Source organism: Asterias amurensis, chromosome 2, assembly GCF_032118995.1.
Source record: "Asterias amurensis chromosome 2, ASM3211899v1".
NCBI lineage: Eukaryota > Metazoa > Echinodermata > Asteroidea > Forcipulatida > Asteriidae > Asterias > Asterias amurensis.
Genome location: NC_092649.1, coordinates 586551 through 606143, shown reverse-complemented (window position 1 = coordinate 606143; position 19593 = coordinate 586551). Strand labels below are relative to the sequence as shown.

At 39.5% G+C, this 19593-nt stretch overlaps 2 protein-coding genes across 3 annotated transcripts in view; both read right to left on the bottom strand.

Annotated features, from left to right (window-relative positions):
• Nucleotides 1-19593, bottom strand: part of LOC139954203 (prickle-like protein 2) — a 102091-nt gene that overhangs the window by 52366 nt on the left and 30132 nt on the right. Inside the window, exons 1-2 of one of the 2 annotated variants that reach the window (XM_071953916.1) lie at nucleotides 7684-7902; nucleotides 5983-6068 (exon numbers count right to left, since the gene is read on the bottom strand). In XM_071953916.1, coding sequence (XP_071810017.1) covers nucleotides 5983-6068; nucleotides 7684-7734 — 137 coding nt within the window. In that variant the 5' untranslated portion in view covers nucleotides 7735-7902. Of the gene's footprint in view, nucleotides 1-5982; nucleotides 6069-7683; nucleotides 7903-19593 lie in introns of those variants that run through there. The other variant, XM_071953917.1, reaches the window with a different exon arrangement.
• LOC139954206 (uncharacterized) lies at nucleotides 11796-15147 on the bottom strand. The gene is made up of 2 exons (XM_071953920.1): nucleotides 15027-15147; nucleotides 11796-14156 (listed from the first exon to the last, which is right to left on the bottom strand). The coding sequence occupies exon 2, from the start codon at nucleotides 14090-14092 to the stop codon at nucleotides 13031-13033; it is 1062 nt and encodes a 353-aa protein (XP_071810021.1). The 5' UTR covers nucleotides 14093-14156; nucleotides 15027-15147; the 3' UTR covers nucleotides 11796-13030.

The window sequence follows — 19593 nt, the reverse complement described above, 5'->3', positions numbered from 1 at the left end:
TAACTTTATACAAATTTGAGTCCATGGGTTTTGAGGCATTGTATGGCGAGTTATCAATGTACAGTATATTGGTTTGTGGTAACACACCATGTGTATATCTACTTGAATTTGAGTTTATTGTGAATTTATCCAAACTGCCAGCAGTAAAAATAACATTGCATATTGATCCATGAGAAGACAGTTTCACCGGGGTGAGACTCGATTAAAAAGACAAATCCTGAACCTTGGATTAAACAATATCCTCTTAGTCGAGAGATGAAGCCCAATGAACGACCAGGATGTAGCATTTGAGATAAAGCCCAATGAACGACCAGAATGTAGCATTTGAGATGAAGCCCAATGAACGACCAGGGTGTAGCATTTGAGATGAAGCCCAATGAACGACCAGGGTGTAGCATTTGAGATGAAGCATAATGAACGACCAGGATGTAGCATTTGAGATGAAGCATAATGAACGACCAGGGTGTAGCATTTGAGATGAAGCCCAATAAACGACCAGGGTGTAGCATTTGAGATAAAGCCCAATGAACGACCAGGATGTAGCATTTGAGATGAAGCCCAATGAACGACCAGGGTGTAGCATTTGAGATGAAGCATAATGAACGACCAGGGTGTAGCATTTGAGATGAAGCCCAATGAACGACCAGGGTGTAGCATTTGAGATGAAGCCCAATGAACGACCAGGGTGTAGCATTTGAGATGAAGCCCAATGAACGACCAGGATGTAGCATTTGAGATGAAGCATAATAAACGACCAGGGTGTAGCATTTGAGATGAAGCCCAATAAACGACCAGGGTGTAGCATTTGAGATGAAGCCCAATGAACGACCAGAATGTAGCATTTGAGATGAAGCCCAATGAACGACCAGGGTGTAGCATTTGAGATGAAGCATAATGAACGACCAGGGTGTAGCATTTGAGATGAAGCCCAATGAACGACCAGGGTGTAGCATTTGAGATGAAGCCCAATGAACGACCAGGGTGTAGCATTTGAGATGAAGCCCAATGAACGACCAGGATGTAGCATTTGAGATGAAGCATAATAAACGACCAGGGTGTAGCATTTGAGATGAAGCCCAATAAACGACCAGGGTGTAGCATTTGAGATGAAGCCCAATAAACGACCAGGGTGTAGCATTTGAGATGAAGCCCAATAAACGACCAGGGTGTAGCATTTGAGATAAAGCCCAATGAACGACCAGGGTGTAGCATTTGAGATGAAGCCCAATGAACGACCAGGGTGTAGCATTTGAGATGAAGCCCAATGAACGACCAGGGTGTAGCATTTGAGATGAAGCATAATGAACGACCAGGGTGTAGCATTTGAGATGAAGCCCAATGAACGACCAGGATGTAGCATTTGAGATGAAGCCCAATGAACGACCAGGTTGTAGCATTTGAGATGAAGCCCAATGAACGACCAGGGTGTAGCATTTGAGATGAAGCCCAATGAACGACCAGGGTGTAGCATTTGAGATGAAGCCCAATAAACGACCAGGGTGTAGCATTTGAGATGAAGCCCAATAACGACCAGGGTGTAGCATTTGAGATGAAGTCCAATGAACGACCAGGGTGTAGCATTTGAGATGAAGCCCAATAAACGACCAGGGTGTAGCATTTGAGATGAAGCATAATGAACGACCAGGGTGTAGCATTTGAGATGAAGCATAATGAACGACCAGGGTGTAGCATTTGAGATGAAGCATAATGAACGACCAGGGTGTAGCATTTGAGATGAAGCCTAATGAACGACCAGGATGTAGCATTTGAGATGAAGCCCAATGAACGACCAGGATGTAGCATTTGAGATGAAGCCCAATGAACGACCAGGATGTAGCATTTGAGAGTTTTGGCCTCTCTAGCCTCTCTACATCGCCATAGAGAGAAATCTGAAGGTTCGATCAGACAGAGCTTCAAACTCCCACTGATTCTCAGAAAGTTCACTGAAAATTCTCTTTTCATGTTCTGAAGAACAGATTATGGAAACTTTTTTCACTGTTAATATGTTAAATTAAACAAAATATTTCCCAGACATTTTCCAATAATCTCCCTGACTGCAAGACGGAAAGGTTGGCAGCTCAAAACTAGGCAAGTTTTGCCTCTCTCAAGAAAGTCTAAAGACACAGGAAGGTCAAGCAATGACATTCCTGGATACAAACCTGATGAATCACATGCCTGAGTTTAGAATGCTATGAACTTGCAACCATTTGCCATAAATCAATACTTAGTTTGAAAAATGTTCACCCTTTCACCAACACAAATTGGGTAAGAGTAAAATGGAGTTCTGTACCGCTAGCAAATTATCAACTATTTAGTTAAAGACAGTGGACACTAATGGTAATTGTCAATGACTAGTCTTCACAGTTGGTGTATCTCAACATATGCATAAAATAACAAACCTGTGAAAATTTGAGCTCAATCGGTCATCGAAGTTGCGAGATAATAATGAATGAAAAATTACGCTTCTCACACAAAGTTGTGTGCGTTTAGATGGTTGATTTCGAGACCTCAAGTTCTAAATCTGAGGTCTCGAAATCAAACTTGTGGAAAATGACTTCTTTCTCGAAAACTATGGCACTTCAGAGGGAACCGTTTCTCACAATGTTTTATACCATCAACCTCTCCCCATTACTCGTCACCAAGAAAGGTTTCATGCCAATAATTATTTTGAGTAATTACCAATAGTGTCCACTGCCTTAAAGTAGCCAAAGTGTATCTCCAGTCTCAACATTGCATTTTTAAACAAGAGGTCAGGGGTCAACTACTCTTCAACTTTTACAATCTTAGTACAAATCACACACACAAAAAACCTGATAAGTTTCAAACTGACAAGTCACTGAAATTCAGACTACAGTACAGCTCCTCCAGAGTTTAGCAGTAAACCAATCAAAATCAGCCAATGTCAGGAGAAGATATTGGGAAATTGGGTTTATGACTGATTTACTACTAGGACGTTAAAGGAACACGTTGCCTTGGATCGGACGAGTTGGTCAAAACAAAAGTGTTTGTAACCGTTTTTTATAAAATGCATATGGTTGGAAAGATGTTTTAAAAGTAGAATACAATGATCCACACAAGTTTGCCTCAAAATTGCGTGGTTTTCCTTCTACTGTGCGAACTAACATGGTCGGCCATTTATGGGGGTCAAAAGTTTGACCCTCATAAATGGCCGACGTGTTAGTCGACGAGGTAAAAGGAAAACCACGCAATTTCGAGGCATGTTTGTGTGGATCATTGTATTCTACTTTTACAACATCTTTCTACCCATATGCATTTTATAAAAAACGGTTACAAACGCTTTTCAAAGACCAACTCGACCGATCCAAGGCAACGTGTTCCTTTAAAATGACATGTTCTATGACATGAAGAAACTTAAATTTACAGAAAATGAACACTTTAATGACAAAATAACACAGAAAAAAACACATTACACATTTCATACAATAACCAATTAGATTATCTATGGGCAAACGCACAGGGTTTGTGTAACCTTGAATGACACAATGTAATAACACTTCCAATGTTGTCAACTCTTCTGGATGAATTGTCATAACCCTTCAATCCATCAATATGCACAAATCCAACAGGAGTACGTGTGTCTCCTCATCACAATAAAAACCGCATAGTCCTTCTTTGTCCTCAGACACAAAGAGAATTTGTGCCGTTTGAACTGAAATCTAAAGGTTTTAACTGTTCAGAATGGTTCCTGATCGAATCACAAAGTTATTAAAAGATAATGCTTTGCAGAAATGTCCATCAAAGTACAGCAACATTTACGACTGCATTTTTTAAGTGAACTGTGGAAACCGATGACTGTATAATCCTTCAGTGCGCCAAGCGGGCGTCATGAAAATCCAACCATTGAACTAAAACCAGTGAACAAACCTCAGAAAATTCAATATAAACCAATGGCTGCTTGAATTGAACCAACATAACTGGCACAAAACAGACTCTAGTGGAGAAGAAAAACATTGAGTGTGTCACTAAATTCACACAGATGGTTTGCACATGAGGTTTCAAAACACATTGATTGGCAAACTTTACCACTTGAACCAGAATGACAAAACCATACCTCAAAGAAATCAAAGTCTCAAACTATCAGTTGATAATAATTTGATATGTTTATATTTATGCCAAATGTTTAATGTTATTCATATAAAGTCCTGAAGGAAAGAGTGCTGTTATTGAGGTTAAACTGTCATAACCATGTCACTGCAATGCCTCCAAGGGAAAATTCATTTAGTTAATAAAAGAGCCATTGGCGAATATAATGTAATTTGACAGCTTCATGGGGCATAGTGCGATGCTAGGTGGTAAACAAGCTTCCCCTTGGTCAACTTGGGAGTCACAGGTATTTCATTTTACTACAGCATTGAATGGGATCGTGGTGATGGTAACCAAAGATGTATTGGGACATCAAACACATTGTTAAAAGTAGATTTGAACGATTCAACCCTCATGGGATTTCACAAATTGGGCCTCCAAGTTTTGCTTTTAATTTGTTAACTAAATTAAAGTTAATTGAGTCTCTACTTACTCAGGGTGATTGCATTCTGTACCCGCAACTTAAAAAAAAAGTATTACAACAAACTGTTTAATTTTACCATGAACTTGGGTCGTCTAATAGATCTTAAATTTGCATCAGGGATAGAGAATACATGTATGTTTCTTTTGTTTTTTTCCAATAATCGATGTGTGTTGGAAATGCTACTCAGAACTTTCTCCAAGTTCTGTGAAGAAAAAAAAAGCACATGCCAAATACTGTTTTGGTCAATGGCGCAATTCCCCCATGCCAATAAACCTACTCATAGAGAGGTATCCTCTTAGTTCAATACAAAACTGCCTTGACTACTTCAGGACCAAAGTACATTGTACCATTCTTGCACAAAGTCCATGACTAAACCACAGTACTAAAGGAACTTCAAAACTTTTGTTTTTAAGAGGGAACAATTCTTGAAAATTTAGCAAATAATTGTTTTTTTTTCAATGTAGTGGCTTGAATCATAGACATAATAGATTTTTCAACTGAAAATGACCTTGCCCTCTCAAAGATGAAATTTCAGGCCCAATGTTTGACTCAATAATAAACGAATTAATAAATCTGGAGGAATAAAGGATGTAAAATGTAATGTTTACTTTGAATCCATTGACAATGTCAGCTTGAAACGTAGTAACCTTCCAAAGTTCATAAGATTTCCCTTAAAAATAAATACCTTAGTTTGGATTTAGATACTGGAAAAAAAAAAAACACGGTGTGAACATTGAGTATCAAGTCAAACAAGAATGCTATGCCACTTCGCTCCTAAAATTGTTGCGCAGGAACGAGACAATAACTCCAATTGACTATTGGACCCAGACACTTGAAAGCAGTCATAATCGCAATGATTAATGCCATCTCCAACAAGTCAAAGAATAACCGTCTGTGTTAGACAAAATGGCAAGCACTCAAGGTAAACTTCTTTGTCCGTAGCGGGTGGCCTTTCAAATTGTAAATATTGCACTGTGTCAAACTTAAAGAATGCACCTTCCTCTTTGTGATTATTGTGGTAGAATAAGTGAAAACCGCTGCTAACTGGCGGACAATTACTTTTCAGAACTTGATGAATGCAATTGAGTTTTATTTCAACACTTGTGTCAAAGTTCCTACACCATTTTTGTTCAATACTGTGGCCGTTGGGCAACAGTTTTGATCCAAAATGTGGAAGTTTTGCATCCTGTCCAGGGCATTCTAAATGGTGCTATCTTAATACTTTTTAAAAATAGGATGTCAAGTTCTGGCCACCTCATGCAACTTGTTGGTATTAGCCTGATACACTATCTGGTGCATGAGTAAGAAGCCTTGATACGTATGCATTCCACCAGTGCAGTTGACTTATCCAAACAACCTATGTGGTATGGTTGCACAGTTAGCAAAAAATTGCCATTTAGAGAAACACAAATTACATAATCCAATAAAAAGAAGAAAACTGTGAAGTTTCTTACCGCCAATAATGCAGAGCAAGTCCTGGACATCTATCTCCACATTTCATGCACGGTCGACCCCTATCAGTGTCATGGCCTGGTCCATGCTACAAAACGCAAAGAAATGGGATAGAATGAAATACATCTCAAAATAACAAAAAGGCCCCCCTAAAGCACGAATCATTTAAACATTTCTGAGGGTTGGTGTCCTTTCACAAATACTGTTGAATCGCTCAATGTGGATGGATTGTATATATTGTGAAAATACCGTGGACAGTTTTTACTGTTTTCTAAGCAAGTAGGCGATGTATTCAGCTGAAACAAGTTTTGAAAACCTTTGAAACAATGACCCTACCTTTAAGGTAATTTAAGATTGTTTTAAGATCAGTTTGTAAATCTGTTTGTCAACAATTTCAGTTTTCTAAAGTACTATTTTTTTGTATGGCAATCAATGGTGGCTGTTTGGCATGGCTCATGCATGCTAATGATAAGCGTGTTCAACTTTTGGTATTTTTGTTTTGCAAAGTTTGCAATGATTAAATGATTGGCCAACCACACAATGAATAAATTTTAGTTTGAATTTAATTGAATGCATTTATTAAACTAAGTTAACCAATTAAGTAATTAACTTATGTAACGTCTATTTTAAAACTAAAACTTGTGTTTCATTCAAAGAGCCCTTAAATTACAATAAGATAACATTTAATATCAACCCTCATCACTGACCATGGTCCAATGGTCAGTGGGGGAAATACTGACTCAGCTCAGTAAACAAACTAGTGACCAAGCCCCAACCCAAAAGTAACGAAACGAGTTTCCCCGAGTTAAGGCCCGGTCACACAGGCCCCGATAACGAACACGAAAACGGTAACGAAAAAAGTGCACGCCCTCGATTGGTTGAATGAGCGTGGGCATATTCTGCGTGGAGCAATTCAACCAATCGCGAGCGTGCATTTTTATCAGTCTCGTTATCGTTCTCGTTATCGGGGCCTGTGTGACTGGGCCTTTAGTTGTTAAAAACACTGTCCGACACTAATGGTAATTGTTAAAAACATTGGACACTAATGGTAATTATCAAAGACCAGTCTTCTCACTTGGTGTATCTCAACATAAATATTCATAAAATAACAAACCTGTGAAAATTTTAGCTTGATTGCTCGTCGAAGTTGCGAGATAATAATTAAAAAAAACACCCTTGTCACACGAAGTTGTGTGAGTTTAGATGGTTGATTAAGAGACCTCAGAAATTCTTAACTTGAGGTCCCGAAATCAAATTCATGGAAAATTACTTCCGTCTCGAAAACTATGTCACTTCGAGAGAGGGAGCCATTTCTTACGTTTTTTACCATCAACCTCTCCCCACTACGCATCACCAACTTGGCGACCAAGTAATAGTAAGGTTTTATGCTAATAATTATTTTGAGTAATTAGGCTACCAAGTACCATACCAATATTATAATGGTCCACTGAACTTAATTTTAAATCGACAAAGGAAGAGTTTTGACAAATGTCTAGTTACTATGTGTGTATTAGGCCCTAATGGTACACCGTCCATGGTAGGTAGACAATGTGTCCATAACACCAGTCATTATAACCGAAGTTCATTCATGCATAAAACTGTTGCAGTTGCAGAGTCACGACGGCTGCGATTGACATTGCACAATCTCAGCCCCAACACAAAAACAACACATTTATTTTTGCCGTGCACTAATAATTACTTACCGGATCCTTTTTATCTTTTTTGCGTCCACCACTTCCTGTTCTTAGCAACATTGTTAAACAATATAACGTAGTATGCAGGCTATTAAATAAACTGGATAGGCAAAATATCCGGGAATTAATAACTTAACTGTCGCCTATGAATGAAACGTGAATGTGTTGTAAGATTTCACGAAGACTGTCAACAATCCGTCGCCATTTTGATAAACAAGACGAGTCACTGCGCGTAAGGATAATCTTCGAACTTTGTACAGCCTGCTGTTAGTAGACTGTCGCCGTTAAAGTAGTCCATGGTGGACGGTTTATTGAATTTATAGAGTGATTGACAAAAACAAGAAAACATTTCGCGCCCGGTGTGGGTTTATGTTTTTGTGTGTGCGTGGCCGACAATGGTCACGGGTCATAACCTCACGTAGTGGCGAGGTGCACTGTTAGCAACGGTACATACCGATCAAAAATGTTAGACCTAAAGGGAATAATATGTAGAAAAGACAATAATCATGACCTATCACATCCCGATCTTCGGTGTTGAATCGTGGCCATGATCTCAAAATTAAGAACAACGCATTTCTCTTGGTATGACCTGCACATATTTAGTCACATTTAAATGTATCATCAAAGTTTTAATTATAAGTCAATGTTTAATTTGGTTGTCAATTCAAAAAATACAATTTTTGCAACAGTTTGAAAGTGATTTAGGTGCATATGACCCCCGTGCACATATTTAACGGTTGACTTAAAGGAACACGTTGCCTTGGATCGGACGAGTTGGTCTATACAAAGCGTTTGAAACCGTTTGTTATGAAATGTATATGGTTAGAAAGATGTTTTCAAAGTAGAATATAATGATCCACACAAGTAGTACTCAAAACTGTACGGTTTTTTGTTTACGTCGCGAACTATCACGGTCGGCCATTTATGGGAGCATGGAGGAATAACTTTGACTCCCATAAATAGCCGACCGTGTTATTGGACGAGGTAAAAAGAAAACCACGCAATTTCGAGGCATATTTGTGTAGATCATTGAATTCTACTTTTACAACATGTTTCGAACCATATGCATTTTATAACAAACGGTTACAAATGCTTTTCAAAGACCAACTCGACCGATCCAAGGCAACGTGTTCCTTTAATAAAGTGATTTAAAAATAATTGTTGTCGTGAGAGTGTATTGTCGGTGTTTGGTGTGACCCCACGTGGAGCCTAATAGTTTCTAGAAGTACACCATGTGATAATAATGGTCTTTGACAACATAAGGTGGACACTATTGGCAATAACTTAAATATTGTTAGCATTAAAACGAACTTGGTCACAAGCAATGGAGAACTATAATTGGTGTTAAATTTGCATCGGGGATAAAGAATATTAATTTTGGTTTTTACCCATACACCGATGTGTGTTAGCACTGTAAGTACTGAGTATAGTGCTAACACACATTGGTGTATGGGTAAAAACCAAAATTAATATTCAATGGAGAACTGTTGTGAGAAACGGCTGAGCATGGAGGAATGAATTTGGCTAAGATACATTGTGAGATACACCAAGTGAGAAGACTTTGAGGTGTCCAGTGTATGTAAAGCTGATCTCAATGATACGTAAGTTAAGTGTTACGTTTTTAACTTGCGAATGTGACGAAGATGACGCTGCGATGACGCTTGTGCAAACTGAAGGGAGATATAATAAGTTCTTCACGTCAATTAACGAGACCGGATTTGCTATAAGCTTTTGAGTTTTGGTGTTTTGAACTCCTCCAGAAACCTTGCTCCAACTTGAGCAATACCTGTTGAAGGGTGTGTGGGCCAATACACATTCTTACGTTAGCGGTCCTATGGTGATTAGTAGGACCCTTCTTTAGCGGTTTATTAATACATTAGTTCAAAGTGGAATGACTGGTCACGTTAAAGGGCGGCACCTTTATGGAAAGTGTCCGAGTTAGATCATGGAGGTAGAATAGATGGGTCACCAAATCACAAGAATACGATTCTTTTATTTGTTGTATCGTGAAAATTGGCTCCTCACACTCTGTAGTAGCACGAAACCTTATTGTGTCTTTCATTTTGCCAAGACGGCAGTATTCCTTTAGATGTTTCCCGACGGACCCCAGTAAATGAATCGTCTTTAGGACTAATTGTTGCGGTTTGCTTCAATTCATAAAACTCCTCTTGAAAAGACAATCACGCTCATCCATTGTGACGGTAACTAAAACTTTGACACGGATGGAGTCCTTTAATAACAGAACAGGCCGAGATTGTATAGAATGTGCGCTATCACCTTCTTTGTGATAAAAGGGGGACGGTCCTAACGTCCCTTGGACACAAACATTCTGATACAAGGAGTTTGGGTGCCAGGTTCGAAGCAAAGGCACTCGGTGAAAGGAGTGCGGTTTGAGTTGAATTCCTACCGCCACCGAGCTTTAATGCCTCAAAGCAGTGACAGGAAAGAATACCCTTCGGTACCTCAAACGAGGGAGAATAAAGGGAACCAACTGTGAAAGGGGTGAATCCCACGACCCCGTTAACAAATTAGGCAATTAGGTAGACTATTGTCTCCGAGGAACATTTCCGGCCCTGAGGTTTTTATTCATTGAATGGGACTCCATTAAAGGCGGAATGGTAAAACCGTAGGATCGAGGTAGACCTATTGGTCTCCATCCATCATAAAACTAACGTGGACCAAATAGCAGTTATATCATGGAGGAATAATACAATTATAACAATGTTTGTATTTAAAATAATTATATCTTGAAGTCCAATCCTTTCTGCTTGCGTCCTTTGTTTGCCCATGATTTCAAAGACACTGGACACTATTGGTAATTGCCAAAGACTAGTCTTCACAGTTGGTGTATCTCAACCTATGCATATAAAATAACAAACCTGTGAAAATTTCAGCTCAATCGGTCGTCGAAGTTGCGAGATAACAATGAAAGAAAAAACACCATGGTCACACGAAGTTGTGTGCTTTCAGATGCTTGATTTCGAGACCTCAACTCCTAAATCTGAGGTCTCGAAATCAAATTCGTGGAAAATTACTTCTCTCTCGAAAAAGACGTCACTTTAGAGGGAGCTGTTTCTCACAGTGTTTTATACTAGTATCAACCTCTCCCCATTACTCGTTATCAAGACAGGTTAATGATAATAATTATTTTTAGTAATTACCAATATTGTCCATTGCCTAAATATAACTACAACTGTACGTTCATAGTGAGGTTATATGTACAAATCTAGTGCTAATTACCAAATGAATAATTTCGCTATTATTGGTAAATAGAATGGGATCCGAAAAATAACAAGTAACTCTATGCCAGCAGTGTAGTGGCGTTTATCTCGATTGTAACAATAGTTCACAATTCAATAGAGGGCGCTAAACCTACTTTCAGGGCATCAAACCGCCGTACACACAAAAACTTCTCGTTGAAATAACTAGACCTAATTTAAGTTGTTAGGCAAAAAACACTACTAGAGAGATCTTTGCAAAGCAAACATTGAGCAGGGCACCATCAACAACAATGTAAACTTAAGTGACACACTGCCTTGGATCGGACGAGTTGGTCTATAAAAATAGTTTGTTATAAAATGCATATGGTTAGAAAGATGTTGTTAATGTAGAACACAATGATTTACCCTGATATGCCTCGAAATTGCGTGGTTTGCGAACTAATACGGTCGGCCATTATGGTAGCCACAAATTTGACTCCCATAAATGGCCGACCGTGTAAGTCGACGATGTAAAATGAAAAACCAAGCAATTTCGAGGCGCATTTGTGTGGATCTACATTTTACATCTTTCTCGAAGCGTGCATTTTATAACAACCGGTCATAAACGCTTTTTATAGACCAATTCGTCCGATCAAAGGCAACGTGACCCTTTGATGTAATTGTGGCTGGTAATACAACACTATTTGCTTATCGTTTTTTTATATGAATGAATAGTCTTAGGGGATACGCCGACATTTTAATACGCCCATCTTTAATTCCAACTAGGGACGAACGGTTTCTTCCTCCTGCGTAGACAGCGCAACAGCTCCCGAGGCTCGGTGGTATTTTATAAACGCTACTTCTGAAAATGAATTTTCACGGGAAAGTGTCAGTATTGTTTACTATATTATTATCAACGTTTTATTAAACCATCGAACGGTTCTGAAAGCCACAAAGGTATACACTGCCCTTCAAAATGAACGTGAGAACTATAAAATTATAACAGTTTTATGTCAAGAGAATTTTGATTGAAAATAAAATAATCAAAGGATTTTACACATTTGAAAGAATATTTCAACTTTGATTTTAGGAGTACCATCATCCAACCCGTTTATTTTCCGAAAAAATAAACAACTCACTTTAATTTGTTTTAAGGATAATGAAAATACTTGTATATTGTATTCAAAGTTGATTGTACACTGCAATGAGACTTGAGAGATATGCCTTATTATTAAGAGATATGACTTATTATTAAAGGCTATGGATGATGAAAGTAAAAAGGTTTGCGGCGAATCCGGCGACACCTTGTAAAATCTTAGTGATGGCTCAGAAGAACCGGTTTGTTTTGCTCGGCGTTTCGGTCATTTTGCTCTGACATCGAATTACAGACTGCTTTATCTTCAGCGAATGATTTTCCTTGCATACGCACATTGTATAAGTTGCTACTCTTAACTCACCGTATTTATGCTATCTCAATTTATAGCATTAATCAGTGCACGATACACAACAATCAAGTTACAATGTATTTTAAAGAAATCAATTATAAAATGCGCACAGAAACAACTAAATAATATTGTAATATTGGGTTGTTGTTACAAAATGTAAACCAATGTTATATTAACATCCCGCTCTATATTAAAATGCAAAAGCAAATCGTTTCGTGCTGATATTTAGAGTTTACTAAATATGTCTCAACTTGAGTTACATGTGTACATTCGTGTATACCGTTGATAGGTAATGCTGCAAGCACAACAAGTTTACTTCTTGAACAATACTCTCAAAATTAAGGTAGAGATTTCATTTTTAGTTACAAGTTTGAGTATTTCTGGGCTTCCATTCTTGGGCGAGATTGTCTACGAAAGAAACAGCTCATGATACATTCATCAAGTCTGGCTGAGTTTCAAAACATGTCATTGTGTAGCAATAATGACCAACGAACCCATTACCTGCAGTGTTTAGGCATGGATGAATATGGTTTCGAAATTAAATAGTATGGTTTTAATAATATATTAAATGTCAGGATCTGTGAGTTCTGAGTGTTCATTTTGTTGATGAGGCATGATATTGGCGAACAGTTCATGAGCTGGCAAAGTTCTGAGTTAGAGTTTTTGTTGGCGTCCATTTCGGTGAGTGGCACTTTCAAAATCTGCTTGAGTTTACATGTATCCCCCAGTGAGTGGTTTCCTTAGGAGCATGACAGACACAGAGCAGCGTTCGAGGGGTTTGAACCCTGTCCCCTGGATGATACGGTTAATGGTCTCCGAGTGGGTCACTTCTGCTGGGTAGTTCATCTCTCCATGCCACTCGAACAGATGCTCGGTTACCCCTCCACCATAAGCCATGGCTTGAAACGCTCGATGATCATTCTTGTAAAAGTTATCAATGTAGAAGAGCAACGCACCAGGCTTCATTTCCTGGAAGATTTCCCTTAGCAGGTTGCCATGCAACGCATCTTTCTTCATGAAGGCAACAACGGATGAAAACACCTTGACTGCGGTGATGATGTCAGCAGACTGTATTGTAAGGCGCCCTCTTGGGCTCAGTGGTGGGTAGGTGCGAGTGATGTCTCCCGGGAGGTATGACAGAACGGGGAACTCCCCGGGTGGGTTCGCTTTGCTGATTCCCATCCAAGTGTTCTCCCACTCTGGGTGAAGATCAAACACGGAGCATTCAAGTCCCCACGTTGGAAACAGGTCATTGTCTCGAATAAACCTTGTCAATCCAACAATGTCGGAGCCAGGCCCTCCGCCGATGCAGCATACTCGAAGTGAGAAGTAGTTTCTCCACGTCTCCCGAAGTAATTGTAGATTGGGTAACAAGGCCATCTGCAGACCGCGGTAGACGAGATGGCAATGTAGGGCAAAGAAGCGGTAGGTATAAGCACATCGGTTATGTCCATCACCCCAGTCCGACCTTATGTCCGTGTCGTGTAACTGCTGTCTGTAGATGGTCGAAATAGCATCGAAACAAGGGAGGAGTCTATCCACAACTTTCCCATGTCCCTGTGCGACTATGGAAGCGAAGAAGTTGGCAACAACACGGTCGAAATAAGCAGCAGCATCTACTAACTGCATCCATGGATGCTGCATCCAATGCATAGTATGTCGTCGTTTCAAAAAGAGGTCATGATGGAATTCTTCATCGGACTGGTTGTAGTGGTGGTTGTAGTGGTGGTTGTGGTGGTCGAACTCGTAATGGTGGTCGTGGTAGAACGCCATTACTGAAGATGTTACAATTTTGTAGTACGATGACACTGCTGGGATGGTCAGAGAATCAATAATCCTAAACAGCAAATAATAAAGGAAAATGTGAACGTCACGTGTAGTGTGCAATAACTTAGGATTGCAACACACTTCATGTACTTATCGGGATTCCCCCTATAGAGTGCCAATGTAGTGAACACGAGGGCGATATATGAACATGTGCAACAAACTGCGGACTGTGTATTCATGTGTGTGTAGTGAACTAATTAGAACACGATGGAGTGTACTCGTTGTTAATTGGCCCACATACCAATTGTGCGTAAAGTCGTGACCTACCGACAATACAGGGTCGTTGAAAAATACATGATGATCCTTGCAATTGAGGCGTGCAGAACATTCCAGGGTTTGATTGTTTAGATGCTCTTCCCATCAAGGGAACTCAAAAGTCCCATTAAGGGGGGGGGGGGGCGTACAATTAACGCCAAGCTGGCAAGAGCCATATGAGCAATCCATGGCTCTTGGATGCATCATGTGCATGGAGGAAGAACAAGAGCCAACAATTCATTAAATTAAATTAAGTAATACACATACTTCCATACTTCCATGAAAAATATCGACAATTAGGATTACGGTATTATGATTCTAGAAATTGTGAATTCAGCGGTATAGGACAGGGATTAGTAGAGGTTTACCCTGATATGAGATTGTGGTGATAAACGGCTGCATTCCGGTTTCGACACAAACAAACAGCAGGATAAATATTACTACTTAAAATACACTACTGTACATACTACAGAGAATCATTGAGGTACGTGAACAAGCCTGTGGTTATTTTCAGTGACCGGTAACCAATCTATCTATCGTTTTGAGTGTGTGCAACTACACATTGCCTCTTGACGAGTGGTTCAAGTCCGACTGTGTCACCACGCAGTCAGATTATCAAACTCACCTTATTACACTCACTTCTCAATGAACGATCCTATGTGATCAAAATCCTAAGTAAAATTCAAGTACAGATACATGCAGGGTTGGATAAACAAAACAAAATTGATAAAATAACTCAAAAGCACCATTATCCATGCAACAAGGACACGCAGAGTGCTTGTTGTTTATGGCGGTGCGGCTGTGAGAGAGTGTGCCGGGGGTGCGGTCAAGTAAACTTGTGCATTCAGAAGTAATGTTTTATCGAAGAGGAAAACAATTGTTATACAATGTATCTTCCTGTTTACTCTCTGCCGATGGCTGAACCTTTGCAAATGAAAAAGGGCGTCTTGAACCGTTACAAATAAATAAACGGACATCGACTTTTAAAAACCGTGCGACAATACTAGTAGGCCTACATCAGATGTAGGCAACAAGACAGTGATACTGTAACATTTTTTGTTATACAATTTCAACAAATTAATTATTATAAAAAATAACAGCTTGTAAAGTTTTAAGGTCTTCCCCTTATCCGACAATCTCCATACAATGCAAAATTGTTTGTTTTCCTGGGTTTGCTGCGATGAACTCCATTCCAGGCTTGTGAGTTGTAAGCATGTCACATTTCCACTGCTGTCCAGTTTGTACCGAACTTCGGCCACACAGAAATAAATTCAGCAGTGTTTTTTTCTTTTGTATCCATAATCTTAATACATAGCCCAGTTCTTTTGCCATTTACTCATGAATAAATGTAAACATAAATATTTAAATTTGGTTCACAAATTATTTTGCTTTTCTACGGCTGGAAGTAAAACTAATTCGGAAGGTCACGTGATTATTAGAAAGTGGTTCTAACTATATCACGCGACTCACTGCGGTGGTTTTTTTAATGCTCGAAAACGGCAAATTATGTTTAATAGGAACTGTTCTCCATTCCACGTGACATAAGGCATATGCCGATTAGTATAGTATTCACTTCTTTCCGCCGCGTTATTCAATCGTGACATCACCGTGACGGTTACATCATTTTTAAAACATGAAGACGACAGAATCTGGCACTTTTACTAGCGTCCATCTTTACAGAAGTAGAAGGGGTATTTTGAATGTTTGTCACAATAGGCATGGGAGACCACTGATGGCGCCCAAAACGATGGTCGGTTTTGAGGCTGTTCTCTGGCGTTATTCACAAGCCTCGAAGTGTGACAGCGAAGTTATAAATGCGTTGGCACTGAAGTCACTCTGTGGGTGGGCCCACTGAAAATGTTGGCAATACATGCAAGCGGTGGGCCCACTGTACTTGCGGCCAAGCATCCCCACACTTTGAGCTGTGAGGGCGTCTACTGACTCAGCCTTCCTTTGATCCTAAAGTAAGGACATAGACCTACTCTATGCTTTGATTGGACAAACTTTCTTGAATTCCCGTGAGACTTGAGGGTTAATGACGAAGGTTGAGTTCAAATTGCACGTTGTGCGTCCGGCGGTGACAAACTCAACTCACAGTCTTATAAATGAATTTCCTGTTCGGGTAGCATGGACAACCTCAATGTACGAGGTAAGCTGTAATGGACAGGAATGGTCTGATTACAAAATGATGAATTGTCAAACACTCAAAAGAAGTAGAGAAATAAAAAGAGCTACGGCATTTCGGTTTGGGGAGGGGGAAATATCTGCATAATTAGTGTAAGATGTGGACAAATGAAAGACCAATTACCAACACGGTCCCACAACACGTGGGAAATGCCTGCAAGAATAATATTGTGCAATAGGTATGCATATTACTGTGAGAGACACGTGTATAGCCTTGAACTTGGCACTTTATCATAAATGCTTGTAATTATTCACCAAGGAGTACAGATAATGCCGGTGGAAGCTGGGGAGTAAACTGAGATGGACTGGCATCCTGTCCTGGAGGAATAGACACAATCTCAATTGTTTAATGCCAAAAGGTTAAACAGAGTATATAACCACCGGCCTACTTGCGCCAAGTATCGGCCCGGGAGTAACTTGACTTTATTGTTTGTACCAATGCGTGGTGATACATCCCTTATACTGAAATTACTGAGAACTTTGGAGGCGGTGAAGGAAATAATAATAATAATAATAATAATAATAATAATAAGACTTGTTAATAAAACTATTGCTAAAGTTGTGTTACATAGAGAGGAAGAGTGGTACGACAAGTTAGTGGCCAATACATTTGTGAATAACTATGGATATGTTGTGCAGACGGCGTGGCAAACGGCACTCCAATGCCAGTCTCGCCCGAAATAGAACTGACAAATTGATAAATATTTAAATTCCCCAGTGTTCTATGGTGCAACTACTTTAAATTTTCTATGATTCAAATATTAAAACACTCGATTTACAAGAATAAAACAACATTATGTAAATAAATCTGTAAGTAAACTCGTGTCATGTCGTTTTGTGTCATGACATGTAGGTCGCGCAGACTCGTGCTCAGGTGTTTCTTATCAGCAGAGTGTGGGTTCGAGTCCCGGACATGGCACTTGTGTCTTCGAGCAAAATAGATTACCATACTTGTTCTGTCCTTCAGATGCAACACTATTAGCCGTAGGTTCCGTGTGCTATAGGGATTGGTAGCGCAAGAACTGACATCATTAATCGTGGAAGAGTATAACTAAATGGGTTAAGTCCTTGTGTTTCTGGTTCACACTTAAAACAAGCACCCTTGTTTCCATGTTTGTCTATGTTTGCGAGCTGCAGCGATTAAGTTTACTTATGAGGCATCCTTTGGTTTAAGTACATAGTTATTGGTTGAGGGGGTTGTATTGGTTGTGCTCTAAGTTTTCTAAGTAATGGCATTCCCGTTCAGAAAGCTAAACATAGGTTCAATTGTTCAAGGATAGACTTCTCTTATTTCAAACCGTCGGATGTTTTTCAAAAAAGCTCCATCAATGTGTCTGATTCTTAATATCCCATTTATGTCCAATGTTTGGAGAGTGAATATCAGTTTACATGCAACGATGATAGAAAACTTCCATCTATTCAGAAGTCGACAACAGATGGATGAGATTGGGAAACTCCCGTACCGTCCACTGGATCCGTCAACAGGAACGTCTCAGAGATTAATGATGTCGAGTTGCTGACATTAATTTGTCATTCTCTTTCTGTAATGTTCATTTGGAATGGCCAATAGATCGGCGCTATGGGAAGCGCGTTCAGACCGAACATAACAAAACGTGGTTAAAGGTAAGATCTGGGATAGGTAAATTATTCTCCAAAAAATAATGGCCTTAAAAGCTTACAAAGAAGCACTGCATCAGCTGTTGGTACTTTGTTGAAAAAGGATTCGCGCCTCAGATTTCCGAGGGTTGACTTAAAAATCAAATTTCCATGGTGTCCGTTCGTGAATGCTCCGGCTATCAGATATGTGGCTGGTACCCGCTATCACCTTTCCAAATGGGTGGATTCGACGTGTGAAAATACTGTGACAGTTTGTTGACCCATTTTTTTTATTACAAGTAGAAACTTTGAAACTTTCAATTGCGACTTTTATATATTATCTTTCTTGACATTGTGCCTAATTATATCAGGATTACGTACCACTAACATTAATGAGGTTGTTATTTAATTCGTTCGTATCAATCAGTGTCATTCCAACAAATTATGTCATTTCCTGTTGCAAGAATGTCAATGACATGTCTGATACAAGTTTGTCCGTGAGTGTCCCATACTCTACTGTGTCATTTTACATTTTGATTAATTTGCTTCATATCACGGTTCTGTATAAGGGAATTGTATAGATGCCATACTCTTCCACATGATTCGGCCACGGTTTCTAATGCCACTCTCCTGCATCGCTCCACTGTTTGGGTATGTGAAATGGCAGCGTATCATTAATATTGTTGACTTGTATTTTCACTATTAGACTGACGTCCGAAGGCACCGCCCATCGTAAGAACTGGTTGATCTTAAAGATTGTTGATCGTTAACACGAACGTATATTATATTTAGGATGTTATATTCAAGATTTAGATTGGAATGTACAGATTGTGTACGATTTCAGTATTACAGCGATACCATTAGGTACCATAATGCACCAGTAGAAAGTCTGGCAACATCTCTTCAGTCTACTCGGGTTGTATTTCATACAAATTGGAACCATAGTGCGATGATGATGCACAGGGCAGTAGCAGAGACTTAAGACTGGAACTTGAACTAATTTTAGACTGACATTTTTTGGTTGGTCAAGAAAACCCCTTAGGGTTATGCTGACCGAGTTACCGAAGACTGTCGCCATCGCCAGGGCATGCACTCCCCCGGGAATATCGTCTAATGTCCGGTTGACAATACTCAGGCTTCACGGCCAAGGTTCAATTCCACCTTTGGGCTTTGGAGATTTAACAATTAATAGACTGGAACACGCACAGTTTCCTTTTGGCGTGTGATCGCACTACAGCTGAAGTGAAGGCAAAGTCTATTTCGTTTGCGTTTTGAATATAAACTGAAACTACAACTAAATTATGACTAGAGACAAAGTTTGTTCCTACAACTGGAACAATTAAAACTCATGGGTTTTTCCCGGTTTAAACAACATCCCATTGCATATCGCGGGCATCTTTCGACTTAGACCG